Source organism: Henckelia pumila, chromosome 1, assembly GCF_033568475.1.
Source record: "Henckelia pumila isolate YLH828 chromosome 1, ASM3356847v2, whole genome shotgun sequence".
In the NCBI taxonomy this organism is placed as follows: domain Eukaryota; kingdom Viridiplantae; phylum Streptophyta; class Magnoliopsida; order Lamiales; family Gesneriaceae; genus Henckelia; species Henckelia pumila.
Window position 1 is genome coordinate 88,435,255 of NC_133120.1, and position 21,037 is coordinate 88,456,291.

The following is a 21,037-nucleotide window of genomic DNA, read 5'->3' on the forward strand; positions in this document are numbered from 1 at the left end:
CGAAATTTTCGTATTTATCCTAAAATTAATAGCACCATATCTAAAGTTTATGCCAAATACACATATACTATTTTATAAGACATGTGACAAATATTTATTAATTTAGAGAATTTAAACTAAGTCAAAGACTCAAAAATGAATTAATTAGAAAGTTAATGACCCATCAGCCCTTTAAATTCTATTGGTGTATCAATTTATTTATCATACTCTTTAATTCGATCCATTTAAAAACTACAATAACTTGTGCTACCACACCTTGTAGACGTGATGAAATACATATATACACATAAAAGGAGTCAACGAATCCACTTGCATATTTCTTGCTTAATTTGCTCGCTGCCCAATTATACTCACAATTCCCCAAATGTGTATCATGGTGTTAGCCTATTATATATCATCACCATATTCATCTTCATCTCACAGAACTTGTGAAGAACATGGCAATAAAAGATAATTTTTGCGTATTTATTATCCTAATAATTAGTTCAGTTTTTGTAATTATAATTTTTCTTGCCAAAGTACTTAACAAGAAAAATGGTGGAACAAGAGGGGATTTGCGCTGCAGATTCCCTCCTGGAAGCAAAGGTTGGCCGATTGTAGGGGACAGCCTCGGCTGGTACAATGCCGTCGCGAGCTCTCATCCTCCTCGCTTCGTCGAGCAACAGGTTCAAAGGTACGTGTTGTGTTAGATGTCCCACGTCGACTAGTATACCACGTATTTCAGAGTTGCATATATAAACTTAGACGATCCTCTCATTTGTCCAGAAGTCATCGCGACTCGCGGGTATATATATATATTAATATTATGATATTTTTCATGCCATTTATATATCCTATGTAACAGGTATGGGAAGATGTTTTCATGCAACCTTTTTGGTAAAAGGGCAGTGGTATCTGCTGATCCGGCATTCAACCGATTCGTGATGCAGAACGAAGGAAGACTATTCGAGTCGAGCTACCCGAAATCTTTCAGGGATTTGGTGGGAAAGGATGGGGTGATCAATGCCAAGGGAGAGCAGCAGAGGAAACTTCACAGCATAGCCTCCAATATGATGCGCTTAGACAAGCTCAAGTTCCATTTCTTGCATGATATACAGATGGTAATGAAGCAATGCCTTGGAGACCTCCATCACAATCAAGTTGTAATCCTCCAAGATTTCTGCAGGAAGGTGAATATTGTTACTTATCAATTCAAGATTACTTGTTGCAATCATCTGTATATTTTGATTGTCACGCTTTTTCAAACCCGAATAACTCGAATTGGGGACTTGGTTAGTGGATCGGGTTGTGTAAACACATGTAAAAGAAATCTGCTCTTATATATGTTAGTCATAATTAATATTGTTGAATATATGTCTGTTCATCTTTCAGATAGCCATAAATTTGATGGTTAACCAGCTTCTTGGCGTGACCTCCGAATCGGAAGTGAATGAGATCGCGCAGTTTTTCTCTGATTTCGCCGATGGCTGCCTTTCGGTACCAATCAATGTCCTAGGCTTTGCGTACCACAAAGCTATGAAGGTCCTTACATCAATATCATACTTCATTTTCACAAAAAAAAAAAAAAAAATAAATCAAAATTTTTAGTTATGATGACCTTTTCAATGTTGTTAAAGTGGTTTTTGATGTATTGTATTTGATAGGCAAGGGGAAGTATAATAGACAAAATCAATAGGACCATAGAGATTCATCGAGGGCATTCTTCTTCTAGTTCCGCGATTGGAAACGGGGTGCTGGGGAGGTTACTAGAGGAAGAAAGCTTGGCTGATGATGCTGTTGCGGACTTCATCATCAACCTCCTCTTCGCGGGTAATGAAACGACCGCGAAAACCATGCTCTTCGCTGTTTGTTTCCTCACTCAATGCCCCAATGCCATGAAGCAACTGTTGGTACGTGCGTGCGCGAAGTCGCTGGCTACACTTTAAATCTTGGAGCAAGAGTTTTTTGTTTCTGATATGTCATAATCTTTGTAAGGATAGGATGAGCAGCAGAACCTGAGATTTCAAAGGGCTGGAGAGATGCTCACTTGGCAAGATTACAAATCTATGCCATTCACTCAATGTGTGAGTCTTATTATTTAACTAATCCATTTGTTTGCTCATTATCCACCTTGTGGCTTGTGGGCTAAAGCATGCATGGAACTCATTATACAATATTCCTCAGGTGATCGATGAAACTCTTCGTTTGGGCGGCATCGCGATTTGGTTGATGAGAGAAGCCAAAGTGGATGTTGAATACCAAGGTATGTGATATATATCTTTGGACAAATCAGTGCTAAGCTAGCTAGTTAGTTCATTGACCATATATGCATTAATTTCATATACTACTCTACTTGCAGAGTACATTATTCCTAAAGGTTGCTTTGTGGTTCCATTCCTTTCGGCCGTGCACTTGAACGAAAGCGTGTACGACGATTGTCTCACGTTCAACCCTTGGAGATGGATGGCTCCGGAAAACCAGGTTTGCATATAAATATTAATCATGGAGAAAACGAAAGATCGATATCGATTTTCGGCCAAGATACATTATGAATTGATCGTGTGCAATTTGGATTGTGTTGTATGAAATGAAGGAGAAGAGAAACTGGAGGAATGGTACATATTTTGCTCCCTTTGGTGGAGGGGCTCGGTTCTGTCCAGGGGCAGAGTTAGCCCGCCTTCAAATAGCCCTCTTTCTCCATTACTTTGTCACCAATTTTAGGTACACAAAATGTTTTGATTTATTTTTATGTAATATAAAATGAGAAAAAAAATCAAGTGAAATTGAATATTCATATTCATATTCAGGTGGAAACAGTTGAGAGAAGACAGGATGTCCTTTTTCCCATCGGCTCGAATGGTGAATGGCTTCCAAATTCGACTTACTCAGATTTCAGCTGGCTGGAATTAAACCCCACTTGAAGGGTGACGTATGGCTGTGTATAAATATTATTATTATTATTATTTATTGTTTCCATGTGTTTCTCTGTAAATTATTTTTTGCCATGAATTAAAATGTGTGGGGACTCTGAAACAAATCTAAAATATATATATATATATTGGTAACATCATTAAAAGTAGCCATTTTGGACCTGTGAACACTCTTCATTAAATGGTTTCAGTCTTCTTTTGATAGAAAATATCAAATATTTTATAACCAATTTTTTTATAAAAAAAATACTTAGACCCGTATCCATTTTAACATCCCTCTAAAATAATATATATATATATATATATAAAGATAATTTTCTCTGTTTCCTAGAAGAAGAATATATATTTGAAAAGGGAATAATATATATATATATTTTTTAAAGATGATGAGAAAATAAAAACCAAACATAGCCTAACAATTCCCAAGAAATCTGAATGACCCATTTTGGCTAGTTCGCTTGCACCAAAACGAAACAACCATCTGTACTTTCCCTTTGAGGGAAACAAAATGGAAAATAGAACATAAAGGGATAGCTACCACCCCCTACTCAATACTTTGGCAAGTACGTTCTTTCTTTGTGGAATTCAACACAAATTCAATTATATTTATAGGCCTTTTAAGAGTCACACATCATAAATGCCAAACCACATGCACTTTATATTTACCCGTTTCAACACTAGCTAGTTTACACACAGTATTAATGTCACATAAAAACTCCCACATGCACTAATATCACACTATCAACACTAGAATTTCGCAGATGTTAAGGTATTGTACATGTTGTGGCCAGCCATTATGCAACTTTTCTTTCTTTCTATCTTTCTTTCTTCCTTTTTTATTTTTCGATTTGATCGAAAATTCGGGTGGATTTGATGCAAATCCGACACTATCTTGGCTAACATACTAAGCATGACACACACTAGTCCAGATTAGACATCATGGAAATCATATACATGAGAAACTATGCATAGGAGTGTTTATTTAAACGTTTATTGGTCTTACAATCTTACACGAATCGCAGTGTTTTGAAATCAACCAAAAAGCAAATATACATATACATAGAATAAACTACAAATACCACTCGATCGCTCTCGAATCTAAATAATTAAACACACTGGATATCGAATTTTTCGACATCCCATCATCACCAACATACATAAACCCAAAAACCCAGAAAGAAAAAAAAATTCACAATGCAATCATCGAATTCCCAACACCTAAAAACTCTGCAGACGAGAATTGGGATTCTCTGTTTCTTGTCTCTTTCAAGAAACACAACACACATGGAGTTGGGAGGCTAGCAACCAGAAAGGCACAGAAGATAATGTCTTAAGAGATATAGATTGTGGTACATATATTGAGACCAAAACAACACAAGCAAGCGAACAAGCTTATTCATGAAGTCTTTAATGGCGGATTCACGTTTATTTTGCAGGTTAGAACACTGTGATTTCAGTTGACATTATCGTCTTCCCTTGTTTGTTCGGAGGATTGTGAGGCCGGGCCGGATAAAGAAGCTAGCAAGTTGAGATGGTGTCCCTGAACTTGAGCTATTGGTAAGTAATTGCCCACTCTTGCGGCGGATGCTTCTCCGAGCCCCAGAGGTTGTTGCTGCTGTAAGAACCTAAAAGAAGCCGTGGAATGTAGTTGCTGATGGTGGTGGTGGTGGGAATTGCTGGCGGCGGCCAACAATTCAGCTGAAGGAGCGGCAGCAAAGCTCCAAACTTGACCGAAGTCGGGCCTGGCGGGTAGAGCCCAGAATCCTCCGGCGGGCACGCTAGGGCCGACGGCGGCGGAGGCGGAGGCGGATTCTTCCTTCGTGAAATGGTTGTGTTGGTGTTCGTCATCAACGTCGGGGCGGAGGCGCTTTCCGAGTATGAAGGGGGTCGGCGTGAGGACCTGCTGGGAATGGCCGTGTTTGAGTTCTAGGGCGGAGGAGGAAGAAGGAGAGAGAGTGGAGAACGTGGCCGGGGTGGTCCCGGTTCCCGTGGCGGCGATAATGGAAGGCTCCGCCTGCCGGAGTAGCCACTCAATGGTCTGCCCGTCGGACTTGTGGCCGAGCTCCCGAGTGAGCTGAAACACCCTGGCGGCGCAGATGATGGGCATGCGGATGCGGCGGCCCCGGCCGTCCACCTTGCTGTGGCGGTCCTTGGCGGGCGGCTTCTTCTTGACGGTGGCGGCGCTGCTGCCAGTGGGGTGGTGGTGACGGTGAGAAGGATCAAGAATGGCAAGTGCTCCACCACCGGCGTTAGCCTCAGCTGCGGATGCAGACATAGTAGTACCACACAGCTGGTAGAATTCCGCAGCGGCTTCAATGGCGGCTCCGAATGAAATGCAAAAATAATAGTGAAAGATTGAATTTTTAGGAGCAGAGAGATTGAATTAATGTCGGAGGAGAGGGGAGAGATGAATAATGATTGAGGGACAGTAGCTGGTGGAGACAAGAAGAGGGGCACATGGGATGTGGGCTCCACTCTCCTACGTACTCTTTAAAATTAGGATTATTACATTTCCTGTTTTTGCACTTTCGACCCCCAACATCTATTGTCTTACAAAATTGCCCTGCTTAACTTTTTAATAGAGACGTCAAAATGTGCCAGCGGAACGGGACGGCCATAACCCGTCGTAACCCATCATTAGGTGGGGCGGGTCGGCCCACATTTTAAGCGGATTAGGAAACCACCAATCCAACCCACCTATTTTAGGTGGTGGGGCGGGCCAACCCGACGGACTCACGTGTATATTGATGGATTTTTGTGGGCCAACCCGCAACCCACCATTAGGCGGGACGGTGCGGGCCGACCCATTTTTTAGGCGGGTTGAAAAATTGACAACCCAACCCATCAATTTTATATGGTGGAGCGAGCCAACCCGACGAACCTAACTCATTTTAACACCTCTACTTTTGAACTTTTCACTCTATTACTAGTGAAATTGAACGGCATTGACTAAAATGACAAAGAAACTAATACATCAAATTGACTAAGATGCAAATAGAGTGAAAAGTTGTTTTCGAGAAAAAATAGGCCTAAAAAATTCGAATAAGCAAGAAGTTTCCATGAAATCAATCGTAGGATTATTAATTCGATGCATTTAAACTTTTTGTTATGTTATTTTAAATATGATTTCAAAAATAATATTATTTAAAAAGAGTACTAATTAAATAATCAAGTCCGAATTCCGACCAATCAATTCAATCATATGAAATTATCTTTTAATTGAACATACAATCATAAGCGTAATTATCTGCAAGATATTTGATAAAATATGCTGGACAAATTTTTTTATTCCACATCAGCAACTAAGTGGACAAACTTAGGCTCTAGTATACACAATTACATTAAAAAAAAGTAATATAATCCCTCTAAATATTTTAGTTTCACCATAAAATCAAGGAAATTCTTCCATTATATACCCCAAAAAACAAAAGAATATTTACAAATACTCAATCGATATAATTCAATATTTTATGCAAAATACAAGCTCTGATCTGCCATGAAGATGAATGGAGCTATTGGCACGAAACCAAGATGGTATAGTATAATTTATAGGCTCCAAATTCGATCATGACATAAAAATTCTACGAGCCAGAAGACGAGCAACAAGTTTTATCAATCGTCGCATATGCTTCAAAGCACCAAAGATCGAATATATTTTTTAAGTATTTGAATTTATTGATGGTATAATTTCAAAGAGGAAAAACTTGTTTTACAAATGCTCAAATTTAACAAACCTTTTTTGTTTAGTACTTGTTGGTTTCTATTTTTGGGGAAAATAAGAAGTCAAGACTCAAGAATTGCAGAAATTAAGCTATATATAAACATAGGGCAGTTGTTACTCGTAGCTCAATTAATTTCTCCAACTCATTCAAATATGTGAATGTCACTTTATATATATATATAATTCAAAAAGCACTTTTTCAAAATCTCACTCCATAAATTACTTCTTTTCAAGCTGTAAACATACTATCTGATCTATCAGAATCAATAAATTTTGCGAGCAGTATTTGTTCTTAAAGTAAAATCCAAAACCTATGCTTCAAATAAAACCCTCTTGTACAGAAAGCTCCAAACTCATCAAAGATGTTTAACTTGGTTCAGATAGTTAGGGAATCAAGTCATCGTAAATAGAAATACTTCAGCTTATAATTAGTACGTATGAGGCACCGTTTGGTTTGAGATATGATATAAGTAATATATAGATAAGTAATATAATGTAATAAAAATAAATAAGAAATAATAGTTAAAATTGTATTGAATTTGATTGATAGATTATGGTTTATTTGATTTGATTGATTAAATTTTATATAAAAATGTTAAATGACTATTTTGTCCTTTTAACAATAAATAAAACTATATTATTTATAAGATGTAATATAGTAATTTGAATTCAATGATTTGATTGATGTGAGATAAATAATTAATGATTTGATTGATGTAAAATAAATAGTTAATATATAGATAAATAATATGATGAGAAGAACGTGTGATGAGATGAATTATATATATATTAGTAATATCGTGAACAGAACAATGAGACACCGTTTGGTTTGAGTGATATGATAAGTAATCCATGGATAAGTAATAAAATGTAAATTAAAAATAAAAAATAAAAAATAGTTAATACATTATTTGATTTGATGGATAGATTATAATTTATTTGATTTAATTGATGTAAAATTATTAATTAATAAATAGATAAATAATATGACAAAAATAAGGCGTAACTAATTAGGATAAATTATACATAGATTAATAATATATCAAACCAAACAATGCCTCAAGTATTGCTTATATGCTAAATTCAACGGTCCTAATGTATTTGAGGTCGTGAGGTCCATATCTGAATGAGTAAACTTCATTGCTCTAAATGAATCGGAGGCTTTGGATCCTGCATAACGACAATGTTCTTATGCTGGGATCGAAGCAACCATTTTATCTAATAGTTCCATTTTTTTGTCCAATTAATTTCATAATCAGCACAAAGTATACGTAGCTGTTACAAGTTATCTACATAACCAAGTTGTCCAAAAGACTTATATAAACTCACAACTGCTTTCAACTTCCCTACGAAAAGTAAAACAATGTATATAACATATATTCTCCAACCAACACCCTAACAACCATAAGAATTTCCCCATTTTGTTATTAAGCTGTCCACAGAACCGCATTGTTTATTAATGCATGATTCCCTCTTTTATGTGTAAACAATGAAACATTGTGTATAATGGGCAATATACGTATACTTCTAAACAGCTTACTTGTAGGTGTAAATCTTTAAAAAAGCATTCAGTTCCCCCCAAATATACTAATCTTTTTTTTTAATTAAACAAAAAAAAACAACCCAAAAATTTTAATTAAAGCATTCGATCACTTGCTTGCAATACTAGGTCTTACATTGCATTCATACATATATACATGCATATACATGTAGATACACCCACACACGTGTATGTGTGTGTATAAGTTATATATATTACATGAGACACAAACGTGCACACCAATTATAAATGAGAGAAAAATATAAGACTTTGGTGTGTCCGCTTTCCAGGGTAGAAATTGGAATCATTGCCAACTATTTCACATAGCCTGTTTCGTCAAACTTGGTTTAGTAGTAATAATAATACAATAAAGAATACGGAGGGATCGGAAGATATGATGCAAAGTCCATTATTTCTTGATCAAGACGAGAAGATCCAATATGTTACCTGCTCGTATTCACAACACATTACCAGCTGCAGCTCGAGTTGGCGTATATTTCCTACTTCTTTCCATATTAGCATTATCATCAGGCGCTCTCCACGACTTCTTCCCCGAAGAGCGGGATGCATTGATTCAACTGAGAGAGAATGTGTATTCTAGTATCTTCAATCTGCATCGGAATTGGACGGGACCTCCATGTAATAAGAACAACAGCAGCAGATGGGCCGGAGTCGGATGCTCCGATTGGCATGTCACACGTTTGGTTCTTGAAGGCATAAACTTGACAGGCTCCCTTCACCCCACTACGTTGTTACAGAATTTGACGTTCTTGACCAAACTTAGCTTCATAAACAATAACCTGAATGGCCCTCTTCCAAATCTCACAAATCTAATGCATTTGGAGCAAGTTCTCCTATCGAGAAATCGGTTTTCGGGATCTATACCCTCCGGTTATATCGACCTCCCGGATTTGATCGGATTGGAGCTTCAAGAGAATGACCTTTCGGGTTCGATTCCTCCTTTTGATCAGCAATCTTTAGTGGCTTTCAATGTCTCCCACAATCATCTACAAGGAAAGGTTCCTGAAACTCCTGTTCTGCAGAGATTTAGCACGAGTTCATTCGATAATAATTCTGGGTTGTGTGGGGATGGAGGAATAATCATTGGATTAAAACCTTGTCCGAATCCTATTCCTTTCGCTCCGGCGCCGGTTCCTGAGGCTCCATGGCCTCCACCGGAAGGCAAAAATGGCAGCCGCGTCCTTAAATTATGGAGCATTGTGGTGATAGCAGTGGCGGCAGCATTTATTCCTTTATGCATGGCTCTGGTTTTCCTATGTTATTGCCGTAGGACTGCTCAAGGAAGGCGAACAAAACACAAGCAACAGCAGCCTCGTCAAGGTCTCTTTCTGTCTGTCTCTTATTGTGGGATGTAGTATTTAATAATTTTTCATACACGGAATCGTTTTAATTTAATTTAATTTTCACTGATGAAATTTACATTTACGTTACATATATGATATATGTGCGTATGCGTGTGTGCGTGTGTTTTTATTTTTATTTTTTTTTTTAAAAAAAAAGGAGAAAGAAAGATGTACGTAGTCCTCCAAGAATTATTTAGAAAATTATTGAATGCTTGGTGTTTTCGAGAATTTTCTTTTAGATTCGGATTTGGTGTCTGAATAATAGTTTTTTAAATTAAGCGTGATTAATTGGTAGGGATAATAGTATTATGTTATGATAATAAAAAAAATATGAAAGTCAAAACATGATAATGATTTAATTAAGCAGTACGATGCAAAGCATTAAAGAAAACGTTTGAAAAAAATACATACTTACATAGAAACCACTGCAAAAAGGAGTGGACGCGATAGATTTTCATTAAAGAGAAAGAAATATAAACAATGTAGTTCAAAAAATAGCATTACCTAATTCATTCTTCGGATTAATATTAATTTGTATATTCATACAACCTGTAGATATTGGAGAGAGCTCTAACAGAGGAAGAAGGTTGTGGCCGGAGTTCGCAGATGAACCAGAAAGCACACGCATGGAATTAAATTTCTTCCATAAACCCCTACTGTTTGACTTGGATGATTTGCTGCGCGGCGCGGCTCAAGTCATCGGACGACAAGGAAAGCTAGGCACCACTTACAAGGTTATTCTCGAGTGTGGCTTGGCCGTGGCTGTGAAGAGAGTCAAAGAAATGGGCACATTGAGCAAGAAAGATTTCGCGCAACAGATGCATTTGCTGGGGAATGTGAGGCACGAAAACCTGGTCGAGATTATTGCGTTTCACTACTCGAAAGAGGAGAAATTGATTGTCTGTGAGTTCGTTCCTGATGGCAACTTGTTCAGCCTTCTACACGGTTAGTACTAGTCATGATGTTTCACTGCCATGCAACATGTAGATGTACAAGATTTGCATGAATGGTGTTGGTGGCCGGTCAGACCATTATTGTTTTCGATTACAAACATTGGGTGGGGCTGGGGGCGGGTTCAAACACGTCTTCTCTTCATGCACCTGAGAGAGGTATACGTCACTTCACTTAGGTCAGGTGATGATAGCGTCAGAGCATCATCTCAGTTACGTTGCAATGTCACAGAACTGAAGTGATGGTAGACTAATGTTAAAATTTTGCCCCATAATAAGTACATGCACACCAATGGCATGTGACTGAAGCAACTATTCTACATTCTCCATACCGCCATCGCCACAGTTCCTTAACCATCGTGCTTGGTCCATGCACATAGATGAATCAACAAGTCCACCATCATTATTTACTTAATTTTAACGCCTACCTTGCAACTTATTCTGACAGGAAATATTTTGTTTAAATAAATGCAGAGTATAGAGGAGCTGGAAGAATTCCCTTGGATTGGACTGCAAGATTATCCATAATCAAAGATATAGCGAAGGCTCTAGAGTTCCTCCATCAATGCTTGGATTCACAGAGGGTTCCACATGGAAACCTCAAGTCTTCTAATGTTCTAATCCAACGGTTAGATGATGGCAATTTTCGAATAAAGCTAACAGATTATGGATTCTTACCTCTGGTCACGCCCCAGAAGCTGGCAGTGGGAAAAACCCCGGAATTTTTGTCCGGGAAAAAGCCGACTAACAAGGCAGATGTATATTGCTTTGGTATTCTTCTATTAGAAATCGTAACAGGAAAAGTTCCATGCCCTTTAACAGGATCAGGTAGCAGCAGCAGTAGGGCTAGTAGTGATCAGGGTCAAGGTGATGCTGATCTATCGAGTTGGGTTAGGGCAGCTGTAAACAACGACTGGTCAACAGATATTTTGGATGTGGAAATACTAGGGGAGAAGGAAGGATATGATGAAATGTTAAAGCTCACGAATATAGCTCTGGAGTGCACCGATATGGTGCCAGAAAGGAGGCCTCGGATGAGCCATGTCTCCAGCAAGATACAAGACATGCTTCACCACATTAACTAGTTAAGAGTTGTAATTTTGTATCCATTGGTTACCAATTGAGTCACGCTGGACAAATTCTATTTACAGACAAATATTTAAATCTAACGAGTAAATTAAATTCACACCAGACCAATTCTTTGGGGCACAGAATTAATTGATCTTAGGGAAAATCCCCAACATTAGAACATCTGCGACTGAAATTACACCAAGCAGTATGCTTTCTATTGTTATTGTTCGAATTTAAATGATAGGCATTTGTTCAGTTTCGAGCACAATGACAGATGACACAAGGCAATCGAACCATTTTGCTAACAAAGCTCCTACTCAAGCTTATTTGGAATTTGTTTTTCCATACACTATGCTCTAAAGAACATCATCTGTGGCAGGCACTTAAACTTGGATGTAGTAAAAAACGTTACATGTGGGAAAATGATAACAAAATGCTAATAAACAAATGGAAATTCAGCCATTCCGGTCTAAGTTCATGCTGAAGACATCATCATCAGGTATATATTTAATCTCTTTTCAAGTTTGAAGCTCAGGAGAATATGAAGAAGTACTAGGATAATTATACATATATATTGGATTATCATTATTTACGTGTTATTTGACCGAATTTCAAACATAAGCTATCAATTTGATTCATTTGCAAATAACAAGAACTCTACTTACATCAGCTTTTAAACTTGACATGGTTCCTTCTAACAGCTTTAGGTATCGCAACCTATACAGAGGCTTGTAGTCCAGTCCTAATGTCACTTGGATATCATAAAAAAATTTCCAGAACAAATCAAGAAAGAACCAATAATACATACTTCTGCTACAATTTTGACTTTTCACAAATATGTAAATCATCCATAAATTTTAAGAAAATATTGCAACCAATAGATGTTTTACTTACCATAAAATCTGTAAATAGTCTTCGCAAAACTGAATCAAAACTCCAATCCTCAATTTTTTATTTTTTCCCAGCTGAGAGCCTCCTGAATTGTAAAAGCTCTGTGTCCAGAAAAGGCAACACACGTGAAAAACTGCAAAGATTTCTTCATGATATACATACCAAGCATGTCCAACTTGGGGACCAAAATAAATTATCATAGAAGCATCAGCTATTCAGTTAGATCCATCCATAAGAATTTTAATCAATTCCATGTTACTAAAAAATTTCCAACCATTTTCTGATAATGATTCGTTCACCCTTATAGCTCAAGTCAAAGTTGAAACCGATGTATCATGTAAATCTTCATAGAAACTATATTTCCAAATTTATGTTGGGCTTGCGGGTGAAAATGTCATACCTCTTAGCAAGATCAATGGACTCTCTGTCTAAAAGACCAACAGGACAACCTCCAGAATCCACATGCTCCGTGATCACCGGTATTTGGCTTAATTTATGTTTATTCATAATAGTTAGAGCAGTGAGGAGGCTTGTATTCGGGGTCACTGTCCATGTCACACGACACCTTTCAGCAGAGGAGGAACATAGTTTCGATACTTTAAGTACCTGTATTCAAAATTTCCAAACAGCCAATGTAATTTGGATAGCTACAGAGCAGGACGTTTAACACTGAGATATGTAAGACTCAAATGGAACTGATCATAGAAAAAACACGCACAAGTTTATTTGTTTGAAACAAAACAAATCATATTTTTCTGTCACTATCCTCATTATAATTGAGAGCGAATATTTGTGTTTGTACACAAAATAGTCATATCTCTATATATACAAAGAAGGCAGCTGGATTTGCTAGCCAAGAGGGGAAGTACTCTGCTACAGAATGAGGAAATTAGTGTATATGTGGCACAAGATTCGACATGTCACACGTGTTAATTGAAAGATCGGAAAACAAAGTTATGCATCATATTATTGTCTGCATCATCATAAGTGTTACCTGAGGTTTTCCGTTTTTTGTCTTTGATGATTCGATGAACTGCTGTATATCACTGAGAGTGATCTGACCAATAAGCTGATTTTTGCCATCCACTATTACTGCACAAGATTGCTTCTTTTCCAGCATGAGACACACCACTTCTGTAAGTGAAGAGCTCATCAGTACTGTGACATACTGTTTTCTCATTGCCTCTGAAACCAGAATTTCATTTGCCAAGTCGTCGTCATAATCATCATTAAGGCAAAGTGAATTCTCAAGATCACAAATGCTACTCCCATCTGATTTATCCATATAAGAGGAAGAAATAGAGTTCTGAACACTTGTGGCATCAGAATATTCTTCTGGTGCAGCTGCTCCAACCTTTGTATCTTTCGATTCTCCTGTATTATCAGCGGTGCTTCTCCTTGTTGGCAGGGCTTTTACCCATGAAGACAGACCCACAGCTCCCAAAAGTGGAAGAACTATTCTATAATCCTGTGTTAGTTCAAAGAGAAGTAAAACTGCGGTAAGAGGTACCTCACATACCCCAGCTAGAGTAGCGGCCATGCCAACCTGTGTTAAAAAATCCACTCAAATTTTAAATACTACTCCTGAAGACAAAAAATTTACAGCATGTGACATCAGTTTATCACGCAGTGCAGAGATTCCTCATGCAAAAAGAGTTTTGTTGATACAGGAAAAAATTAAGGATTTTCATTTCTGAAAATTGCCAATTGTTCAAGTGATCGACTTCATTTTCATCGCAGGCTTTGGAAGTTGAGTGTCAAGAGAAAAATTGACCATAATTAAACCATCATTTTCCTTCCAAAACAAAGATGAATAAGGCCAACAAACAAGCAGAAAAATGAAGATGAAATTTTATAATCTTTGAGGATCTTGCAACAATTCGATATAAACTTAAAATTGTGGAAAAAATTTATCGACGCCAAAAAATGAATTTTCTAACCCAGGGAAGGCACTGCATACCCTGGACCATATATTGCTCTGTGAATCAGGAAGAAGGAATAAACCAAAAGGTAACTGTGCAGGCACAATAAGAAACTTAAAAATTAAAAATGAGTATAGAACTCAAAAGACTATAAAGAGTAAAAAGATAGCAATTATGCAATCCAAGAAATTTATATATACCAGGCCATATGCTTGGGGGGAAGCAACTTCCAAGATTGATAGATGAAAGATTGGATTTGATACTGAAAACAGATAACCAACAACTTTCCCATAGGCCATTCCTGCAGCAGCACCAATAAATAAAGATGGGGCATAGTAACCTCCCACTAATCCACAAGCTCTACAAAAAGAAGTTGCTAATATTTTGACTAACACCACCTGAAGCAACAGATAAGCAGAGAGGCCCTCCACAAATGGGCGAGTTTCCAATAGAAGGTCAACATTCTGAAATCCCCAGTATAGAATCTCAGGATATGCCAATGCTATAAGCCCGACAGCCAAGCCACCAAGTATGGGAAATGCTGCTTTTGGTATCCCGACAGCTCTTTGAATTTCATCACACAAAACCAGCATAAATGATGTGGACTTTGACAAGGCAATTGAAACTAAGCCACATAGCACCCCCAGCAACAAATAAAGTGGCAGTTCTGAACTGACAAGAGCACAGATTAAAGTTTAAACCTTGAATTCCTCGAATAAAATTTCAAGAATAATGCATTGTACAATAATTTGACATATAATTGTAATAAGAATGCAGATAACGATACATATGAAAGTGAAATGATATCAGATATCATGAAGCTAAAATTGTTTCATGAATCATATTTCCAAGTGCAACACGTGCACACAGCAGTATTAAATTAGTGCTAAAATTTTACCAAATAAAGCATCACTGATTTAATATGTGAGAGTTCATGTACTACACATTAAGCTTCTACATTATTCGTGACTAGTGAAGGATCAACACCATGAGATAACAAACAGAAGAAGAAAAGAATTTAAACAGTTACCACTTGGAGAACGAAAGTCATAAACTGGAACAGAAAAAGCTGGCTCAGAGCCCAGTCCAACTTCTGATATGACAGAAGCTATTACAGCACTCAGAATCACCATTGAAGTTGTATTCGTTAAGGATAAGGATGATTCCGTAGGTGATGGCCACAAAACTGACTCCACAGCAAAAAAGCAACCGGCAACAGCAGCGTTGAAACCTCGATGTAGCGAAAAAGGGAAAGTTTTCAATTCAACTTTACCAAATTTTTTTTTAGGTTATCATCAACCTTTATAGACCAGAGTGATATGTGAGCTCTTGAGATAAGTAAAAGAGAGATTTCGTATGTGGAAAATATGGAACATTGAACTCATTACAATTCATATAAGGCCAAAAAGCTTTTCCATTCGCAGCCGAGCAACAGTACCTTATTTTTCAGATTATCAACCATGTTTAGCAGATGTAACCAATATAGTCCGGCAAATAAGATTGCTCTATGCCCAGATATTGAATCCTCAACACGCCTACTCTTATTTTTTGCTGATTCCCTTGGTCAATTTTTACATGGAGATATTGATTACCCTCAAATTTTCTAATTTCAAATTTTTAGTTTTGTTTCTCATAAGTTCCAACCTTCATATAATGAGGCTTTAATTATCAACTGCATGACCATACAAATTAAATGAAAAAACAGGTTTTTTTTGGCACGGTTATAAAATTTACAAAATTTAAATGATTAATAAGAACAGACAAATTCCAGACAATTAAAAGAATAGCCCTTCTCACATAGTTCTTCTACATTACTGCTCATTACCATCTCAGACAATTCATTTCTAGGCCATCATCCTTTTACAGAAATGTATTCAGAAATTTGATTCAGGCATATACTAAATCAAAGACGCAGTTGTCGAGTAAGACAACAGAAGGAATATATTGATGACATAATAAACTAGTATAATATGATTATGACAAACCAGAAGAAAGTCCGGCAGCTGACCCTGCAGCCCTGAGTGACAGCTTTCTTTGACCACCATTATCAACAAGTGTACCCACTCCTTTGGCAACAGAGACTCCTATCTCAACACTTGGTCCTTCTGGTCCCAATGAGTTCCCTGTTCCTAAGGTGACACAAGCAGCCACAGTATTCAGGACTGGCTTTAATGTGGATTTTAAGTTTGAAACGACAGATCCACGAGTCGAATTATCTATAGCAGCTTGAATCAATTTCAACACACTAACTGCCAGTCCTCCAAAAGTTGGAATAAAGATTACGCGTGCCCATTTTGCTTCAAGGGGTTCCTCTCTCAACCACGAGGCACCTTGATTTGGGATTCCATCCCAGCAGAAGTCACGTATTTCATGCACCTGATAGGTCATAATTTTCAGTTAGCAGGGCCAACAAGCATACATCCGATTAATTTAACTACGATCTTCCAGATGCCCGAGGATATAGTTCCGAAATCTAGTGTTGTACAATACAAGGTCTGAAGAAAGGGGAAAGGTGCAGATTAACCTGCCAGTGCGTAACAATAGCATATAATGGATAGGTGAGACTGCCAGAAACAATTTCTAGGCACAAAAAATTAAAAGTACGGGACTTAAATGCCATGAAACTGAAATCTATAGATACTACTAATTGGTAGATGAATTTTGGTTTGTACCGCGTAGTTGAAGAGGACAACACTGATGCCAGTGAAAAGACCTACAAAGCAAGCAGATAAAATAGAGGAATCGCCACCGAACTGTAATCCTCGCAGTTTATCATAATTATTATCACTTCTACCACTGCCATCGCCATTCTGATCAGGTTCAGGGACTTTCACAGCTTCCAGATTAGAAGAAGCTTCTGCAGCCATGGATGATTGATCGTCACCAAGCAACTCCAGCTTCTTCTCTTCCTCCAATTCCTCCTCATACTGAGCTCTGCTGGGGGAAACGCAGCGGCAAAGGCGTCGAGGAATGGCGGTGGACGACGCTGAGCAATAAAATCTATATAAAGAGCCTCGGGGTTGGTATGCAAGCAAAGCAGAGCTACTGATCAGACATAGCGATTGGCGGCGGCGGCGGCTGTAGCAATCGTGCCTTACGTAGGAGGAAGATGACGGTGGTGCCAATCCACCGTCATTATTATTTCCGGCAATAGCAGCGGCGGGAGTAGCGGCGGATGAGACAGTTAGCGCAATATTCATTTGTACACACCACTCCCTCCCTTTCTTGTGTCCACCCAATCGTAAATAAGCAAACTTCCCACGTCACTTTCTTCTTTATCCATTCATTTTTTTCCTCCAAAAATTAGTAGTGTCGATTTGCAATTGCATTGCAATGTGTTTGGATGTCCAAAAGAACTTGGAATCGTATTTTGATTTGAAATTGCAATTGAAATTTTATTTTAGTGTTTGGCAAAATGTTAAAATATATTTTGGAATTTGATGGTATAAAATTTGAATAAATGATATTTTGTAAGAAAATTATGAAGAAAACTTGAAATTTATAATTAAAGTATATAATTTTATTATTAAAAATAATTTTATTGTTTTAAAATCCGATCAGTTTTGTTAGAATTTCAATTAATTAAATGAAATCTCATCAAATATCAATCTCATTTTGAAATCTCATTTTGTCAAACACTAAAACAGAATCCTATTAAATTTCATGATTCCAAATAGTATGTTAGGAAACAAGAGATTGCGGAAAAATTACTAAGAGCGTGTTTTCGAATTTTGATCATGTACACTTATACAAACAATGAGTATGTGTTTAAAATTTAAAAACACAAAGATGTATATGCTTAAAATTTGAAAATACATAAAGTTATAAGATCATTCGAGATATATATATATATATATATATATATATATATGTGTGTGTTTTAATCCTCTCAAAATTAGAGAGAGTGTATGCGATTAATCTTAAATATTGATATATACACATTTTACCCCGGCTAGTTTTTCAAAATTATTTTAATTTTATGGTAGTTAGGATGAATTTTAAGTTCATCCAATAAAGTGATGATTTAAAATTTTTTTTAATTCATCTAAATAATGTATAAATAATTAAACTATAAATTTGAGATTTCTCTATATTTTATAGTTAACACTAAAATTATAACCAAAATCTATGGATTTAAAATACTTCAATCCAAACGCAACCTAAGGGACATACAAGATATCTTGTTTCGTTGGTCTTTTGTCAGTAGAATTTAGCATGCATCCGATCCTTTGACTCAAGATTCTGGTTTTCCGTCTATATATGGAATTAATCTCCCTAAAAAACAGATCGATGCATGCATGGCTGAATAAAGAGGTAATTATTGGATAGATTGTTTCAGTCCATATTTATCGGCCGTCATTCTCGATAATCATGATTTCGACTACATAGACGTGTATGAATTATGATCTTTGAATATAATGGCGCCAAAAACTGATCCCCATAAAGCTTTCAGACAACCAGAGAATTTCAGAATTAGGATCATCTTCATTGTAGCACACATGACCATAAATGAACAACTTTTGTGAATCTGTTACATTAAATTATCAATCCAAGAATCAACAATTTTATGACAAAGATCCAAGCAAACAAAAAGGTCTGTTTTTTTTTTAACCTTCCCCGTTTTGAACACAAATTAAAACTGCCATCAACAGCTTAATTTGAAAGTACGTAACATATATATATATATCAGTATGAATTAGGAACCGCACAATGCAAGGTCCCCCTTTGCATTAATGTAGTGAGAAAATGAATGGCATTACGTTTCTGAAACATAATTAATAGGAGTCCGTGTCTAATTAGTTTGTTATTATTCAAAATCCCGGCCAGTAATTTTAAATTCATATGATACGAACTTTGAAGTAAATTTTTTAAATTTGTACTACCATTTAATTTCTTCGCACAGTTCATGATAGCATCTGAAATATTATAGGAATTAAAAAATAGCGCAAGCTTAAGACATGAAATATAATATTTAATATACTTATTAAGCTTAAAAAATACACATAAAAAGGTCTTTAATTATATATATTCCAATCAATATCAATGGTTTGGAGTATTCGTCAATATATATATATATAACACCTGATTTAGAAAACTTAATTAAGATGAATTAGAACATAAAGTACTTTTACAATTTTACTATATATATATATATACACAATGAATGAATTATATATATATATATTAACAATTAATGTTTTCATCATAGCTAAAAGATGGATCATCAAATGTTATGTTTACAGACGTGGATCGATCCATGAACCTCCAAATCAAACTAAACTAAAAATTATACATAATTAATCGATGATGATTTCCCGAAACCAATCGTGATTGAGAGCATCCTTGGCTGTAATCCTCTCTTCCGGATTGTAAAGCAAGAGCTTGCTCAACAGATCAATCCCCACTTGCGAAAGAATCGGCCCGAACTTCCTGCTCAGTAGATTCAATGGCTGTACTTGTTCTTCAAACTTGAACATGCTCCCGGGAAGGCTCGAAAATCCCGGCAACCTGATATCATCCGGGGTCCCAAGTATCTCGTACACCTTCTTAATCTGATCCATCTCCGAATTCCCTCTGAAAATCACTTCTCCAAGCAACAGCACTTCAGCCATGATGCAACCCACTGCCCACATATCCACGGCGCACGAATATGTCTTCGCCCCGAGAAGCAGCTCGGGTGCCCTGTACCATAAAGTCACCACATGAGGAGAGTAGGAGCCGAATGCTCTTTCTCTTTCGTATCGCCGCGACAACCCGAAATCGCAGATCTTGGCTTCTCCCTTGTGGTTGAGAAGGATGTTGGAAGGCTTCAAGTCCCTGTGCATTATCCTGTTTTCGTGGAGGAAGCGGACACCCTCCAACAACTGTTTGATGAGAGCTTGTGCTCGAGTAGTCCCGTCGAAAGGAGGAGTTGTATTTTTCATTGCCCTTCCGAGGTCGTTCTCCATATACTCCATGACCACGTAAACGCCGTCGTACTGGTCCACGACGACTCGCTTGAATCCCACGAACGATGGGTGGCGGGTGACTGATTTGAGTATGTCTATTTCTCTGGAAGTGGATTCGCAGAAGCCGTCAAATTCTTCCTTGATGGCCACCACTTGGCCGGTCTTCTTCTCCATGGCTTTGTAAACCACTCCGTACGAGCCGTGGCTGATTTCGGACAAGAGTTGGTATTCATCCACGCTTCCGTATCCGACTGAATCTAAGCCTAATGTGTTCTTCGACAAAACGCTTGGGGGTGTTTTCGATTCTCCAGAACTCAGATTAACAATTTCTACCCTTTTCTTGATCACGATCCCAATCTGTCCTCCCTTGCTTCTTCTAGCAAATTTCTGCCTCCGAGAAACGCCTCCGCCGCAGCCCTTCTTGGATCGACGATCCAAATGACAAGGATGTTTGTTTGCCATCACAATTTTTTTTTTTGGTTTGGTTTCGCGTTCGAGGATATATAATGAACTTGTGACTTGTATGTCAATTAATTCAAATATTTTTATTATTATTATATACTCCGATTATATTTTTGGAAACCATATCTAGAATCCATCGTGTAAAAGATATTTATTTGTATGTGTATTTTAAATATCTTGATGGTTTTGATATATCGTTTCCTTGTTAACCAGAGCAAGTTTAGATATAAAATCATTTTATCTTCAAAAGTTGGCTTTT

General features: G+C 37.2%; 5 protein-coding genes across 11 annotated transcripts; 2 read left to right on the forward strand and 3 right to left on the reverse strand.

Moving 5' to 3' along the window:
• Positions 1 to 437: 437 nt before the first annotated feature.
• LOC140867634 (abietadienol/abietadienal oxidase) lies at positions 438 to 2,889 on the forward strand. Its single transcript, XM_073272691.1, has 9 exons — positions 438 to 673; positions 845 to 1,169; positions 1,372 to 1,521; positions 1,644 to 1,889; positions 1,980 to 2,063; positions 2,164 to 2,242; positions 2,339 to 2,460; positions 2,573 to 2,700; positions 2,787 to 2,889. The coding sequence occupies exons 1-9, from the start codon at positions 438 to 440 to the stop codon at positions 2,887 to 2,889; spliced, it is 1,473 nt and encodes a 490-aa protein (XP_073128792.1).
• Positions 2,890 to 3,895: 1,006 nt separating this feature from the next.
• On the reverse strand, positions 3,896 to 5,325 carry LOC140875194 (transcription factor TCP21-like). The gene has a single exon (XM_073278793.1). The coding sequence runs from the start codon at positions 5,182 to 5,184 to the stop codon at positions 4,363 to 4,365; it is 822 nt and encodes a 273-aa protein (XP_073134894.1). The 5' UTR covers positions 5,185 to 5,325; the 3' UTR covers positions 3,896 to 4,362.
• A 2,975-nt stretch (positions 5,326 to 8,300) lies between these two features.
• Positions 8,301 to 11,925, forward strand: LOC140877522 (probable leucine-rich repeat receptor-like protein kinase At1g68400). Its single transcript, XM_073281063.1, has 3 exons — positions 8,301 to 9,521; positions 10,103 to 10,479; positions 10,959 to 11,925. Exons 1-3 carry the CDS (start codon positions 8,611 to 8,613, stop codon positions 11,567 to 11,569), a joined length of 1,899 nt encoding a protein of 632 aa, XP_073137164.1. The 5' UTR covers positions 8,301 to 8,610; the 3' UTR covers positions 11,570 to 11,925.
• LOC140877498 (chloride channel protein CLC-e) lies at positions 9,076 to 17,632 on the reverse strand. Of its 7 annotated transcripts, none has more exons than XR_012149278.1 (9): positions 17,041 to 17,630; positions 16,354 to 16,744; positions 15,399 to 15,599; positions 14,569 to 15,035; positions 13,441 to 13,992; positions 12,847 to 13,052; positions 12,450 to 12,547; positions 9,287 to 9,463; positions 9,076 to 9,207 (listed from the first exon to the last, which is right to left on the reverse strand). XR_012149278.1 is itself a non-coding variant. In XM_073281053.1 (8 exons), exons 1-7 carry the CDS (start codon positions 17,566 to 17,568, stop codon positions 12,499 to 12,501), a joined length of 2,394 nt encoding a protein of 797 aa, XP_073137154.1. In that variant the 5' UTR covers positions 17,569 to 17,630; the 3' UTR covers positions 9,184 to 9,202; positions 12,450 to 12,498. The 7 variants fall into 7 exon arrangements, 5 of the variants coding, with proteins under 5 accessions (XP_073137154.1, XP_073137150.1, XP_073137144.1 ...); XR_012149282.1 differs by having other exon boundaries at positions 9,101 to 9,202; XM_073281053.1 differs by lacking the exon at positions 9,287 to 9,463 and having other exon boundaries at positions 9,184 to 9,202.
• Positions 17,633 to 19,665: 2,033 nt separating this feature from the next.
• Positions 19,666 to 20,778, reverse strand: LOC140867644 (cyclin-dependent kinase G-1-like). Its single transcript, XM_073272700.1, has one exon. The coding sequence runs from the start codon at positions 20,776 to 20,778 to the stop codon at positions 19,666 to 19,668; it is 1,113 nt and encodes a 370-aa protein (XP_073128801.1).
• Positions 20,779 to 21,037: the final 259 nt, after the last annotated feature.